The sequence below is a fragment of the Bufo gargarizans genome, unplaced genomic scaffold, assembly GCF_014858855.1.
Source record: "Bufo gargarizans isolate SCDJY-AF-19 unplaced genomic scaffold, ASM1485885v1 fragScaff_scaffold_693_pilon, whole genome shotgun sequence".
Classification (NCBI taxonomy): domain Eukaryota; kingdom Metazoa; phylum Chordata; class Amphibia; order Anura; family Bufonidae; genus Bufo; species Bufo gargarizans.
The window spans coordinates 168,843-183,709 of NW_025334167.1; the positions used below are offsets into that span (position 1 = coordinate 168,843).

Genomic DNA, 14,867 nt, shown 5'->3' on the forward strand with positions numbered 1-14,867 from the left:
ACCTCGTTACAGTGTGTCAGGCGGTACCCTCAGGAAACCTCGTTACAGTGTGTCAGGCGGTACCTCAGAAACCTCGTTACAGTGTGTAAGGCCGGTACCGCAGGAACCTCGTTACAGTGTGTCAGGCGGTACCGCAGGAACCTCGTTACAGTGTGTCAGGCGGTACCGCAGGAACCTCGTTACAGTGTGTCAGGCGGGACCTCAGGAACCTCGTTACAGTGTGTCAGGCGGTACCTCAGGAACCTCGTTACAGTGTGTCAGGCGGGTACCTCAGGAACCTCGTTACAGTGTGTCAGGCGGTACCTCAGGAACCTCGTTACCGTGTGTCAGGTGGTACCGCTATGGAGTGCACACTCACCGGCTGTCACCACTAGGGGGAGCTCACGGTGTACGGAGGTAGACAGTAGGGCTGGAGCTATGGGATTCAGTGCTGGGCCCCTTCCTACCAGGGGCCCCATAGCAGTCATTTTCATGAGGGAGGATTCGTTACAATTGTATCGAGTGTAGACAATTCCTGAACCTAGGCTGATACATTGTAACAGAGCGGCAGCGGAGGCTTTGCCCGTCCAGACACAGTGCAGCGAACGCTCAGCTGTAAGAAGTATGAGCTCAGCCCAATGCACTCATTCACTGACAGCAAGCTGCAGGGCTTTTCCTTATGTCACCATAGATGGTTCTGTAGCCATGCTGTACCCCAGGGGTTAATAGCAATCATTTGCATGTCTCCGCCCACTATCCTAGATATTAATAGGAGTGATCCCATGGTGATGATGGGAGTGATGACCACACAAAGGGAGGAGAGTGGAACTGGCAGCAGTTGCATCCTGAAGGGGTTAACGCCAGCTCCTGGGCACTCAGAGGTTAATGGAGAATAAAGACATAATTCTTCCTGGAAAATCCCCGGCGCCGCAGACGCTGATTCTGTGCGCGAGGAATAAAGTTTATTGAAGAAAAAAGCCGAGACCCTCCCCGTGTGCGGAGCGGCCCAGTCACTGCCAGCAGCAGGATGGTGATCAAGGTCTACACCGCCAGCTCCTCCGGCTCCACCGCGGTAAGTAGCCGGGGGCACCTACAGGCTGATATATGGGGGGGCCCTGCCCGGGGGGGGGGTACCTACAGGCTGATATATGGGGGGGCACCTACAGGCTGATATATGGGGGGGCCCTGCCCGGGGGGGTACCTACAGGCTGATATATGGGGGGGCACCTACAGGCTGATATATGGGGGGGCCCTGCCCGGGGGGGGGGTGCCTACAGGCTGATATATGGGGGGGGCACCTACAGGCTGATATATGGGGGGGGGCACCTACAGGCTGATATATGGGGGGGCACCTACAGGCTGATATATGGGGGGGCACCTACAGGCTGATATATGGGGGGGCACCTACAGGCTGATATATGGGGGGGCCCTGCCCGGGGGATACAGGCTTATATATGGGGGGGGGGGGCCCTGCCCGGGGGCGTACCTACAGGCTGATATATGGGGGGGGCCCTGCCTGGGGGCGTACCTACAGGCTGATATATGGGGGGGCCCTGCCCGGGGGATACAGGCTGATATATGGGGGGGCCCTGCCTAAGGGGGTACCTACAGGCTGATATATGGGGGGGCCCTGCCCGGGGGATACAGGCTGATATATGGGGGGGGCCCTGCCCGGGGGGGCACCTACAGGCTGATATATGGGGGGGCCCTGCCCGGGGGGGGGTACCTACAGGCTGATATATAGGGGGGCCTGCCCTGGGGGGTACCTACAGGCTGATATATAGGGGGGCCCTGCCCTGGGGGGTACCTACAGGCTGATATATAGGGGGGCCCTGCCCTGGGGGGTACCTACAGGCTGATATATGGGGGGGCCCTGCCCGGGGGGGGGCACCTACAGGCTGATATATGGGGGGCCCTGCCCGGGGGATACAGGCTTATATATGGGGGGGCCCTGCCCGGGGGGGGGCACCTACAGGCTGATATATGGGGGGGCCCTGCCCGGGGGGGGGCACCTACAGGCTGATATATGGGGGGGCCCTGCCCGGGGGGGTACCTACAGGCTGATATATAGGGGGGCCCTGCCTGGGGGATACTGGCTGATATATAGGGGGGCCCTGCCCGGGGGGGGGGGTACCTACAGGCTGATATATGGGGGGGCCCTGCCCTGGGGATACCTTCAGGCTGATATATGGGGGGGCCCTGCCCGGGGGATACAGGCTGATATATAGGGGGGCCCTGCCCTGGGGATACAGGCTGATATATAGGGGGGCCCTGCCCTGGGGATACAGGCTGATATATAGGGGGGCCCAGCCCTGGGGATACAGGCTGATATATAGTGGGGCCCTGCCCGGGGGATACCTACAGGCTGATATATGGGGGGACCCTGCCCGGGGGATACAGGCTGATCTATAGGGGGGCCCTGCCTGGGGGATACCTACAGGCTGATCTATAGGGGGGCCCTGCCTGGGGGATACCTACAGGCTGATCTATAGGGGGGCCCTGCCTGGGGGATACCTACAGGCTGATCTATAGGGGGGCCCTGCCTGCGGGATACCTACAGGCTGATATATGGGGGGGCCCTGCCTGGGGGATACCTACAGGCTGATATATAGGGGGACCCTGCTTGTGGCTGTAGTTGGGGGGAGGGTTCCTGGTTTATCATGTGGGTCGGGTCCAGAATGTCCGCACCCGCCTTGTGTGGGATAGATGAAGGATTGACATCAGGCGCTAGCTGAGGATGGTGGGAGTTATTAACCCCTGCCTGGCAGTAGTGGATACAAAGCCTCATTCACGCGTCCGTGTCTGTGGTCAAATCCGTGAGGGATCCGTGTTGGGTCCGTCTTTTGCTGTCCGCGTTGCATCCGTGTATCACTGACACTGAACAGCTGAAAAGTAATTTTCAAAGCGTCTCTTCCTAATGATCCGTGAACTACGGATGCAGCGCGGACGGCATCCATGTTTCGTCCGTGGTTTTCGGAGAGCTTCCGTGGTGTTTCTGGCCGTGCAGAATCTCTTCAGTCCGCGCCGTTTACCTTACACTGTATTGCTAGACTGGGTGGACTTGTAACAGAACCTCAGCTGTGGGAAGTAGTAGGGCAGGTTTTCAGGGTCTGGATGTAAACAAAAATGTTTTCATTCACTGACAGCAAGTGGAAACACAAAGCATCTTTACAGGAGACTGGACTGGCCCTTTAAGAACCTGCTGATAGTGTAGTTCAGTTAAGGCCATGTTCACACTTCAGTTATTTCCATCAGTTATGAGTGGAGAGCACAGAACCGGCGCAGACTGTCCGATAATCGCCAGCTCCGAGGTAACCTGCGTCCTCGGGATCATCACCGTACAGGTGGAGCCGGGGCGGTTACTGCGTCCTGCCCCTGTGTGTATGCAGATCGATAGATCCTGGGGATGATAGCGTGCAGGGGCGGGTGATAGCGTGCAGCGGCGGGGGGGCAGGTGATGGCGTGCAGCGGCGGGGGAGCGGGTAAAAGCGTGCAGCAGCGGGGGGGGGCGGGTGATAGTGTGCAGGGGGGCGGGTGATAGCGTGCAGCGGCGGGGGGGGCGGGTGATGGCGTGTAGCGGCGGGTGATGGCGTGCAGCGGCGGGGGGGCGGGTGATAGCGTGCAGCGGCGGGGGGGCGGGTGATAGCGTGCAGCGTGGGGGGGATAGCGTGCAGCGTCTGATAATGGGGGGGGGGGGTGATATACAGTTTTTGGGTTACCACCCAAACTTCAGAGGTTCCTGGCAGCAGGTTCAGGCACCTGCATGCTCGGCTGAGCCCAGTGTGCGTGTCTGGGGGGTGGTCTCCCTTAGCCTGGGTGACACCTGTAGTCAGAGTCCATTGACTTCTATGCAATCTTGTGCACTGCAGCGGTCACACACTAGTGCTGCCCCAGCCCAACCCCCAGAGGTCTGTCAGGCAGTGAGGGGCCACACTCTGTTCCTGTGCGGGGCCCCTGTGTCATGCAGGTGTTGGCTCCTTGCTGCACTATTGTTCGGGCGGGAGGTGATAAAACCTGGTGTGACTTTGTTCCTGTGTGAATGGCGTTTATTATGGAGCAGTAAAGCGCCGCTGATCCCTATAAAGTGCGGGCGGCTGCGCCGGGCTCACCCTGTAAATCAGCAGAGACGCCAGGGATGTGACGTCACCACTGCCAGCAGGTTACAAGGAGGGTGACGTCACTCGGGCCACACAAAGCAAGCAGTCCACATTTAGCGGCATGACCAGTAATAAGCGGCGCCCATGATATCTGTAACAATTGTTCGTTAGATAGAAAGATGCAGCAGATGTAATGGCGGCCATATTGCTTGTCACCCAGCTTTCCCAGGAACAAAGAGGATGGACCCTCTAACATCGGTCATTTACAGGGCACCCACAGTCATTACCACTGTACATGTTACACTGCGGACCATAGAGCCAGTGACATCACGATCCGGAGATTATAACCGTGCAGGAGCGTAATAAGAAGAGGAGAAGATTTCAATAGACTGTATTCTCCTGTCCTACAGTCATCCTCTCCCCTGAAATGGCGGATAACAGGGAGCAATAGACTGTATTCTCCTGTCCTACAGTCATCCTCTCCTCTGAAATGGTTGATAACAGGGGGCAATAGACTGTATTCTCCTGTCCTACAGTCATCCTCTCCCCTGAAATGGCTGATAACAGGGGGCAATAGACTGTATTCTCCTGTCCTACAGTCATCCTCTCCCCTGAAATGGCTGATAACAGGGGGCAATAGACTGTATTCTCCTGTCCTACAGTCATCCTCTCCCCTGTAATGGCTGATAACAGGGGGCAAAAGACTGTATTCTCCTGTCCTACAGTCATCCTCTCCCCTGAAATGGCTGATAACAGGGAGCAATAGACTGTATTCTCCTGTCCTACAGTCATCCTCTCCCCTGAAATGGCTGATAACAGAGGACAATAGATTGTATTCTCCTGTCCTACAGTCATCCTCTCCCCTGAAATGTCTGATAACAGGGGGCAATAGACTGTATTCTCCTGTTTTACAGTCATCCTCTCCTCTGAAATGGCTGATAACAGGGGGCAATAGACTGTATTCTCCTGTCCTACAATCATCCTCTCCCCTGAAATGGCTGATAACAGGGAGCAATAGACTGTATTCTCCTGTCCTACAGTCATCCTCTCCCCTGAAATGGCTGATAACAGGGGGCAATAGACTGTATTCTCCTGTTTTACAGTCATCCTCTGCACAGCCTGAAATGGCTGATAACAGGGGGCAATAGATTGTATTCTCCTGTCCTACAGTCATCCTCTCCCCTGAAATGACTGATAACAGGCGGCAATAGACTGTATTCTCCTGTCCTACAGTCATCCTCTCCCCTGAAATGGCTGATAACAGGGGGCAATAGACTGTATTCTCCTGTCCTACAGTCATCCTCTCCCCTGAAATGGCTGATAACAGGGGGCAATAGACTGTATTCTCCTGTCCTACAGTCATCCTCTCCCCTGAAATGGCTGATAACAGGGGGCAATAGACTGTATTCTCCTGTCCTACAGTCATCCTCTCCCCTGAAATGGCTGATAACAGGGGGCAATAGACTGTATTCTCCTGTCCTACAGTCATCCTCTCCTCTGAAATGGCTGATAACAGGGGGCAATAGACTGTATTCTCCTGTGCTACAGTCATCCTCTCCCCTGAAATGGCTGATAACAGGGCGCAATAGATTGTATTCTCCTGTCCTACAGTCATCCTCTCCCCTGAAATGGCTGATAACAGGGGGCAATAGACTGCATTCTCCTGTCCTACAGTCATCCTCTCCCCTGAAATGGCTGATAACAGGGGGCAATAGACTGTATTCTCCTGTTTTACAGTCATCCTCTCCTCTGAAATGGCTGATAACAGGGGGCAATAGACTGTATTCTCCTGTCCTACAGTCATCCTCTCCCCTGAAATGGCTGATAACAGGGCGCAATAGATTGTATTCTCCTGTCCTACAGTCATCCTCTCCCCTGAAATGGCTGATAACAGGGGGCAATAGACTGCATTCTCCTGTCCTACAGTCATCCTCTCCCCTGAAATGGCTGATAACAGGGGGCAATAGACTGTATTCTCCTGTTTTACAGTCATCCTCTCCTCTGAAATGGCTGATAACAGGGGGCAATAGACTGTATTCTCCTGTCCTACAATCATCCTCTCCCCTGAAATGGCTGATAACAGGGAGCAATAGACTGTATTCTCCTGTCCTACAGTCATCCTCTCCCCTGAAATGGCTGATAACAGGGGGCAATAGACTGTATTCTCCTGTCCTACAATCATCCTCTCCCCTGAAATGGCTGATAACAGGGAGCAATAGACTGTATTCTCCTGTCCTACAGTCATCCTCTCCCCTGAAATGGCTGATAACAGGGGGCAATAGACTGTATTCTCCTGTCCTACAGTCATCCTCTCCCCTGAAATGGCTGATAACAGGGGGCAATAGACTGTATTCTCCTGTCCTACAATCATCCTCTCCCCTGAAATGGCTGATAACAGGGAGCAATAGACTGTATTCTCCTGTCCTACAGTCATCCTCTCCCCTGAAATGGCTGATAACAGGGGGCAATAGACTGTATTCTCCTGTCCTACAGTCATCCTCTCCTCTGAAATGGCTGATAACAGGGGGCAATAGACTGTATTCTCCTGGCATTTTTATTGAAATTCCTGATGTTAATAACCTGCTTGTACTCAGAGCTGTAGGATTGTTACAATGAGCCATTTCTGCTGATACTTTGGATTGTCTTCTCTGATACATTGTAGCAGACCCTCAGTTATGAGAGTTATGGGGTCAGGATTGGTTTTATCAGTCTCTGGATATAAACTGTATGGTTCCCATTCACTGAACGCAAGCCGGGATCTTGAAAATGGTGAGGAATGGAAGCATAGACAGAGTCTTGGAGGATTTACCGCCTGAGACCTGACACTGATGTCACATCCGCTTCCTGTGGTCCCTGTGTCATAGAGGGACCCCCAGACCAGGACACCCCTAAACATGTCTGACCTGGGCTCTGGTGGGGGCCCCTGATCAGCCTGTATGTAGGGGCCCCGCTCTTCCTGTGTGGTCATATGACGCCTTCTGTGTACAGTAAGGCACTTTCACACTAGCGTTTTTCTTTTCCGGCACGGACTTCCGTCCTGGGGGCTCAATACCGGAAAAAAACGCTTCCGTTTTCTCCTAATGCATTCTGAATGGAGAGCGATCAGTTCAGTCCCTTTTACAGTATTTGGCCGGAGAAAATTTCGCTGCTGCAGTATTTTCTCCGGCCAAAATTCCGGAACACTTGCATTAAACGTGTTAATGCCGGATCCGTTACCAAGTGTTTAGGAAATTGCCGCATTGACTTATCCGGTTTTCTTAAAAAAAATTATAAATACCAGATCGGTTATTTCAATGCATTTGTCAGACGGATGCGGCAAGCAGTTTCGTTGCAACAACGCTAGTGTGAAACTAGTCTAAGAGTAATCCCTGAGAAGGACAACTCCCATTATGAGCTTGTAAACAGGTGTGCGATGTCGGCTCTGCTAATGATGGGGGTAGTAGGTATCGCCTAGACCTGACAGCCCCTCCACAGGGCAGTTGTCGGCGGAGATGGAGGCTCTCACTCCTGACACAATCTCCGTTTGCTGGAACGATCTTCCTTATTCACTTCCAGAGGCAAAGAATGTGAGCAGCTGAGGGTCTGTTACAGTGTATCCAGTCTAGACAATCCGCTTGGACTCAGACAGATACATGTTATCTGCACTGATACATTGTAACAAACCATCAGCACAGGAGTGGATTGTCTAGACTGATGCAAATGTAACAGACCCTCAGCTGTGAGAAAGATGAGTTCAGTGATTGCGCTGGAGGGCTGAGGGGGTGCAGGGTACAGTGCGGGGCCGAACGGGGGTCTCATCCAAAGGCTGGAGATCTGCCCTGAACCTTCACCAGCTGTAGGTTTGTTACAATGTGTCAGGAGGGGATGAAAAAACATTCAAACTGTAACATTTTTGTCAGAGTGAAGCAAATTAATAACGGATGCGGAAATAAAGATGTCCGGATCTCCTGCAGCGGGCCCCTGACTCCACACGGGGGCCCCCGGGGCACAATAACCTGAAAAGACAGAACAAACAGATGGCGTAAAATCCAAACTGTCCCTAATCTGGGGTGAAGAGACGGTGGGGGTGGTAGTCTGCTTTTACAGCATCACACTACCACGTCTAGAGGTGCAAAGTACTACTCCCAGCCTCCTCGCATGTCTGGAGGCACACAGTACTACTTCTGGTCTGCAGTGCTTCCTTATTTGGAGGTTCTGGGCCTCGTGCCTCAGTCTGATGAGGAAGGAGGGAATCCTGTCCCTATAAGGAAAATGTCTATTTCCCCCCCTTCCCCGCAGCGTCCGAGAGTTTCATCAGAACCGCACAAGAAATGTGATGTAGAGACCTCCCCCCCCCCCGTCTGCCCTCTTCCCAATCCCCCCCCCCCCCCAGTCTGCCCTCTTCTCCCATCCTCCTCTAGGGTCCGTCTGTGTCTGCTTGGATCGGTCTCAGAGCTGTGACCTCAGATCTGTCCAGTAATAATTGTGTTGCACCTACTACCTCTCTCATACCTCCTTGTGTTGCGCCTCTTACCTCTTGTCTCATACCTGTCTCAGTGCCTCCTTGTCTCGTGCCTCCTTGTCTCGTGCCTCCGTGCCTCCTTGTCTCGTGCCTCCGTGCCTCCTTGTCTCGTGCCTCCTTGTCTCGTGCCTCCGTGCCTCCTTGTCTCGTGCCTCCGTGCCTCCTTGTCTCGTGCCTCCGTGCCTCCTTGTCTCGTGCCTCCGTGTCTCGTGCCTCCGTGCCTCCTTGTCTCGTGCCTCCGTGCCTCCTTGTCTCGTGCCTCCGTGCCTCCTTGTCTCGTGCCTCCGTGCCTCCTTGTCTCGTGCCTCCGTGCCTCGTTGTCTCGTGCCTCCTTGTCTCGTGCCTCCTTGTCTCGTGCCTCCGTGCCTCCTTGTCTCGTGCCTCCGTGCCTCCTTGTCTCGTGCCTCCGTGCCTCCTTGTCTCGTGCCTCCGTGCCTCCTTGTCTCGTGCCTCCGTGCCTCCTTGTCTCGTGCCTCCGTGCCTCCTTGTCTCAGTGCCTCCGTGCCTCCTTGTCTCAATGCCTCCGTGCCTCCTTGTCTCGTGCCTCCTTGTCTCGTGCCTCCTTGTCTCGTGCCTCCTTGTCTCGTGCCTCCTTGTCTCGTGCCTCCTTGTCTCGTGCCTCCTTGTCTCGTGCCTCCTTGTCTCGTGCCTCCTTGTCTCGTGCCTCCTTGTCTCGTGCCTCCTTGTCTCGTGCCTCCTTGTCTCGTGCCTCCTTGTCTCGTGCCTCCTTGTCTCGTGCCTCCTTGTCTCGTGCCTCCTTGCCTCCTTGTCTCGTGCCTCCGTGCCTCCTTGTCTCGTGCCTCCTTGTCTCGTGCCTCCGTGCCTCCTTGTCTCGTGCCTCCTTGTCTCGTGCCTCCTTGTCTCGTGCCTCCTTGTCTCGTGCCTCCGTGCCTCCTTGTCTCGTGCCTCCGTGCCTCCTTGTCTCGTGCCTCCGTGCCTCCTTGTCTCGTGCCTCCGTGCCTCCTTGTCTCGTGCCTCCGTGCCTCCTTGTCTCGTGCCTCCGTGCCTCCTTGTCTCGTGCCTCCGTGCCTCCTTGTCTCGTGCCTCTGTGCCTCCTTGTCTCGTGCCTCTGTGCCTCCTTGTCTCGTGCCTCTGTGCCTCCTTGTCTCGTGCCTCTGTGCCTCCTTGTCTCATGCCTCTGTGCCTCCTTGTCTCATGCCTCTGTGCCTCCTTGTCTCATGCCTCTGTGCCTCCTTGTCTCATGCCTCCTTGTCTCATGCCTCCGTGCCTCCTTGTCTCAATGCCTCCGTGCCTCCGTGCCTCCTTGTCTCGTGCCTCCGTGCCTCCGTGCCTCCTTGTCTCGTGCCTCCTTGTCTCCGTGCCTCCTTGTCTCATGCCTCGTGCCTCTGCAGATTAAGAAGCGGCAGCAGTTGGTGTGTGGTCTCCTCGCTGCCATGAAGATTGATTACGAGGAGAAGGACATCGCATGCGACGAGGAGAACCGGCGATGGATGAGGGAGAACGTTCCGGAGAACTGCCGGCCTGCGAGCGGGATCCCGCTGCCCCCCCAGATCTTCAATGACAATCGCTACCTTGGGGTACGGCCACCGCATTCTCCCCGCAGGTCCCCCCAACCCAGATCTGCTGCAAAACCAGACCCAATATTTCTTACAGCTGAGGCCTCGTTGCAGTGTGCCGGTGTAGATGAGAGCACTCGGCCCAGGTCAGGACCAGAGGTGATTGATGATCTGCCTCCCTGACAGATGACTGTCTGCACTGATACACTGTAACAAACACTCAGTCGTAAGAAGAATCAGGTCAGGATGTCTCCATTCATTGACAGGAAGCAGAGATTGTGCAAATGATGAGGCCCTCTTATGCAAAGCCTATTCTGCAGAGCTTTAGCCTGTCCTCTTTTACATGGGACTGCAGATTCCTGCAGGGCACTGACACACTGTGCCGGACTGCTGCCATGCCCACAGTCTGCACAATGTGACTGGTCAGATGTAGTACCGGGGGGCCACTTAAAGGGCCGGCGTCCTGTCTTCTGTATTTGCCAACCGTGTAATAAAAAGTTCTGCAACTTTCTTATAGACTTTGTTTCGTTCCTCATCATTATAAAAAACCTCTGCTTGCTGTCGGTGAACTGACACAATCACTATTACAGAAGCTGAAAACCTGCACAGATCTAACACTGAGGGTTTGTTACAAGGTATCAGTCTACAGAATCCTGTGTGAGGTAAACATTCTGGACTCCAGACTGATACATTGTAGCGAACCCTCAGCTGTGGGCAGTAGCCCGAGGTGCTAGTCGTGTAGCCCACTACCTGGGCCAAGGAAGCGTGGCTTGTCAGTGCCACGTGTCGCCCACCCCCCGTGACACGACCCACCAACCCAGCTACACCTCTAAGCTGAAGTGTTCAGCTCACAGCTGATACATTGCAACAAACCATCAGCTGTGAGACGTCTGAGGCCTGTGCTGATGTTTTGTGGGTTTAAACGAGAATGTCCCCATTCATTGACAGCTAGCAGAGATCATGCAAATGTTAAAGAATTGAACGAGTATCAGGTTTATTTTCAGAAGACTGGCCCTTTAAATCCCTCCGTTTCTCGCCCTCAGGACTACGACGCTTTCTTTGATGCCCGAGAGAATAACGAGGTGTACGCGTTCCTGGGCCTGACCCCCCCTCCGGGGTCCAAGGTAAGGGGGTCCCTCCTGTGTGGATGTTGGGGTGCAGGAGGGGTCATTGACCCCTGAGCTGAGTGGTGCTGGCGCAGGACACGTGCAGTTACACATAAACCCAGGCGGGGGAGGGGCGGGCGCGTGCGCTGCCGATCCCGGGCGCAGGTAGACAATGGTCAAGGTCAAGTATTGCTGCGCTCCTCTTCCTTGTAGGATATTGACCCTGTAATTGACTCTGTAAAGTGCAGACGCTCACAGGGAAGGGGAGGCGGCAGATGTGCTCGTCAGGACCCTGGAAAAGCTGGGTGCCCCCCATGTTCAGCCATAAGCACCACAACACAGCGGCCGAGGGTGGTCACCCAGCTTTCCGCAGCCGTGTCTACATTGTAGCGCGCAGGGATCCTCGGCTGACTGACAACCCCCAACAGCCACCATCACACTGTCCTTCCAGGTGGTCACCCAGCTTTCCGCAGCCGTGTCTACATTGTAGCACGCACGGATCCTCGGCTGACTGACAACCCCTGACGGCCAAAATCACACTGTCCTTCCAGGTGGTCACCCAGCTTTCCGCAGCCCTGATCGTCTACATTGTAGCACGCAGGGATCCTCGGCTGACTGACAACCCCCAACAGCCACCATCACACTGTCCTTCCAGGTTGTCACCCAGCTTTCCGCAGCCCTGATCGTCTACATTGTAGCGCGCAGGGATCCTCGGCTGACTGACAACCCCCGACGGCCACCATCACACTGTCCTTCCAGGTGGTCACCCAGCTTTCCGCAGCCCTGATCGTCTACATTGTAGCACGCAGGGATCCTCGGCTGACTGACAACCCCTGACGGCCACCATCACACTGTCCTTCCAGGTGGTCACCCAGCTTTCCGCAGCCCTGATCGTCTACATTGTAGCGCGCAGGGATCCTCGGCTGACTGACAACCCCTGACGGCCACCATCACACTGTCCTTCCAGGTGGTCACCCAGCTTTCCGCAGCCCTGATCGTCTACATTGTAGCACGCAGGGATCCTCGGCTGACTGACAACCCCTGACGGCCACCATCACACTGTCCTTCCAGGTGGTCACCCAGCTTTCCGCAGCCCTGATCGTCTACATTGTAGCACGCAGGGATCCTCGGCTGACTGACAACCCCTGACGGCCACCATCACACTGTCCTTCCAGGTGGTCACCCAGCTTTCTGCAGCCCTGATCGTCTACATTGTAGCACGCAGGGATCCTCGGCTGACTGACAACCCCTGACGGCCACCATCACACTGTCCTTCCAGGTTGTCACCCAGCTTTCTGCAGCCCTGATCGTCTACATTGTAGCACGCAGGGATCCTCGGCTGACTGACAACCCCTGACGGCCACCATCACACTGTCCTTCCAGGTGGTCACCCAGCTTTCCGCAGCCCTGATCGTCTACATTGTAGCACGCACGGATCCTCGGCTGACTGACAACCCCTGACGGCCACCATCACACTGTCCTTCCAGGTTGTCACCCAGCTTTCTGCAGCCCTGATCGTCTACATTGTAGCACGCAGGGATCATCTGCTGACTGACAACCCCTGACGGCCACCATCACACTGTCCTTCCAGGTTGTAACCCAGCTTTCCGCAGCCCTGATCGTCTACATTGTAGCACGCAGGGATCCTCGGCTGACTGACAACCCCTGACGGCCACCATCACACTGTCCTTCCAGGTGGTCACCCAGCTTTCTGCAGCCCTGATCGTCTACATTGTAGCACGCAGGGATCCTCGGCTGACTGACAACCCCTGACGGCCACCATCACACTGTCCTTCCAGGTTGTCACCCAGCTTTCTGCAGCCCTGATCGTCTACATTGTAGCACGCAGGGATCCTCGGCTGACTGACAACCCCTGACGGCCACCATCACACTGTCCTACCAGGTTGTCACCCAGCTTTCCGCAGCCCTGATCGCCGCTCACCTTCTTTCTCTTCGTCCGCAGGAAGCTTTGGCCAAGCAGAACGCGTGAAGCCGCCATGTCTCGGCTCCGAGGTCTCCGACGCTTCGCTCCTAATCTCTTCCTCCTCTCCACGCAGCAGTGATTGGCTGTCCGGCCGACATCAGCCCCGCCCCCACCCGGCAACAGCCGCCACCGCCTGTGCCAAAATTAGATGCCAACGAAAGTCAAAATCGGGAGAAGGATGATTTTAACTTGTGGACTGTCGTCGTTCCAATTCCCGCGGCGCCATCCGGCGGTCAGAGCGGCAAAATGAAGCGACCTCCCTGCTCCAATATCGTATGTAGTAATGTCTGAGCGTGAGGGCGGAGCTCTCCAGATACAAGCCCCTCCCCCTACAGCACCGCCTCCCTCAGACAGGTGCCTTTAACATGACGCTGTAACAGGACGGAAGAGGTGGCGGAACGAGAGGGACGCGGAGCCACAACGAGCTCCAGCGTCTAAGCACAAGGCCTTGTTAAAGAGACAGTCACCTGCTATGAGATCAGTGGGGTGACATCAGGAGACGGGCCCCGGGCAGGTGTGTGACATTAGAATTCTCCCAGCACCCTGATTGCTACCAGCCACGCTCGTCCTAGGAGAGGGCTCTGGCTTATTTTGTTGGTGACTGTCTCTTTAAATCTGCCGGTCCCTTCCAGTGAACTGCGACAATCTTACCATAAAGCTGCCAAAAATCCCCGGTTCATGTTATTTCCAGCACATTCCTAGCATTGTATATGAGCGCCCCCTCCGCGGGCACTCGCAATACATTATGTCCACAGGCTCCAAGAGCCACGGCCCACGCCCCGACCCACAGAGCTTACACTCTCTGGATAGAGACAGGATAGGAAAAAGTGTGAGATTTAGATAATATTGGCGCCACCTGGTGGAGGAACCATTATATATAATAACTGCGCCACCTGGTGGAGGAACCATTATATATAATAACTGCGCCACCTGGTGGAGGAACCATTATATATAATAACTGCGCCACCTGGTGGAGGAACCATTATATATAATAACTGCGCCACCTGGTGGAGGAACCATTATATATAATAACGGCGCCACCTGGTGGAGGAACCATTATATATAATAACGGCGCCACCTGGTGGAGGAACCATTATATATAATAACGGCGCCACCTGGTGGAGGAACCATTATATATAATAACTGCGCCACCTGGTGGAGGAACCATTATATATAATAACTGCGCCACCTGGTGGAGGAACCATTATATATAATAACTGCGCCACCTGGTGGAGGAACCATTATATATAGAGATTCGTTCACACTTCGTTTGGTGGTAAAAGGTGAGTTGTGTTATGGATTCGGTTACCACGGACCACAGCGCAATTCTATGACGGAACGCCTTTAGAGGCGTTACGTTATTCATTCCGTCATAATAGAAGTCTATGGGCTGCAAAACTGATCCGTCCTGTTTCCGTTATGCAGGGGAGAACTCGCGATCAGGAGACCCTTTTTGAATTTTGGCACCACATTTGCCATGCGCCAATCCTGTGGGACATTCCCTGTCAGTATAGAGTCCGCAAATTTCAGTAATAAGGGTCTGGCTATGACATTACTTAAAGAGGACCTTTCACCAGAATAAAACTTCTAAAGTAACTATACAGGCATGGAGAGCGGCGCCCGGGGACCCCCCTGCACTTACCGTTATCCCTGGGCGCCGCTCCGTTCTCCTGTTATAGCCTC

The 14,867-nt window shown here is 54.8% G+C and overlaps 1 protein-coding gene across 1 annotated transcript; it reads left to right on the top strand.

Annotated features, from left to right (window-relative positions):
* Positions 1 to 791: 791 nt before the first annotated feature.
* On the top strand, positions 792 to 14,430 carry SH3BGRL (SH3 domain binding glutamate rich protein like). The gene is made up of 4 exons (XM_044273484.1): positions 792 to 1,051; positions 9,930 to 10,115; positions 11,138 to 11,218; positions 13,164 to 14,430. The coding sequence occupies exons 1-4, from the start codon at positions 1,007 to 1,009 to the stop codon at positions 13,188 to 13,190; spliced, it is 339 nt and encodes a 112-aa protein (XP_044129419.1). The 5' UTR covers positions 792 to 1,006; the 3' UTR covers positions 13,191 to 14,430.
* The last annotated feature ends 437 nt before the right edge of the window (positions 14,431 to 14,867 follow it).

Excerpts from the sequence above, each read along its gene's own strand:
- SH3BGRL (XM_044273484.1), top strand. The coding sequence starts at position 1,007 with ATGGTGATCAAGGTCTACACCGCCAGCTCCTCCGGCTCCACCGCG. Across the intron at positions 10,116-11,137 it reads ATGACAATCGCTACCTTGGG|GACTACGACGCTTTCTTTGA; the intron begins GTACGGCCACCG and ends TCTCGCCCTCAG. Across the intron at positions 11,219-13,163 it reads CCCCCCCTCCGGGGTCCAAG|GAAGCTTTGGCCAAGCAGAA; the intron begins GTAAGGGGGTCC and ends CTTCGTCCGCAG.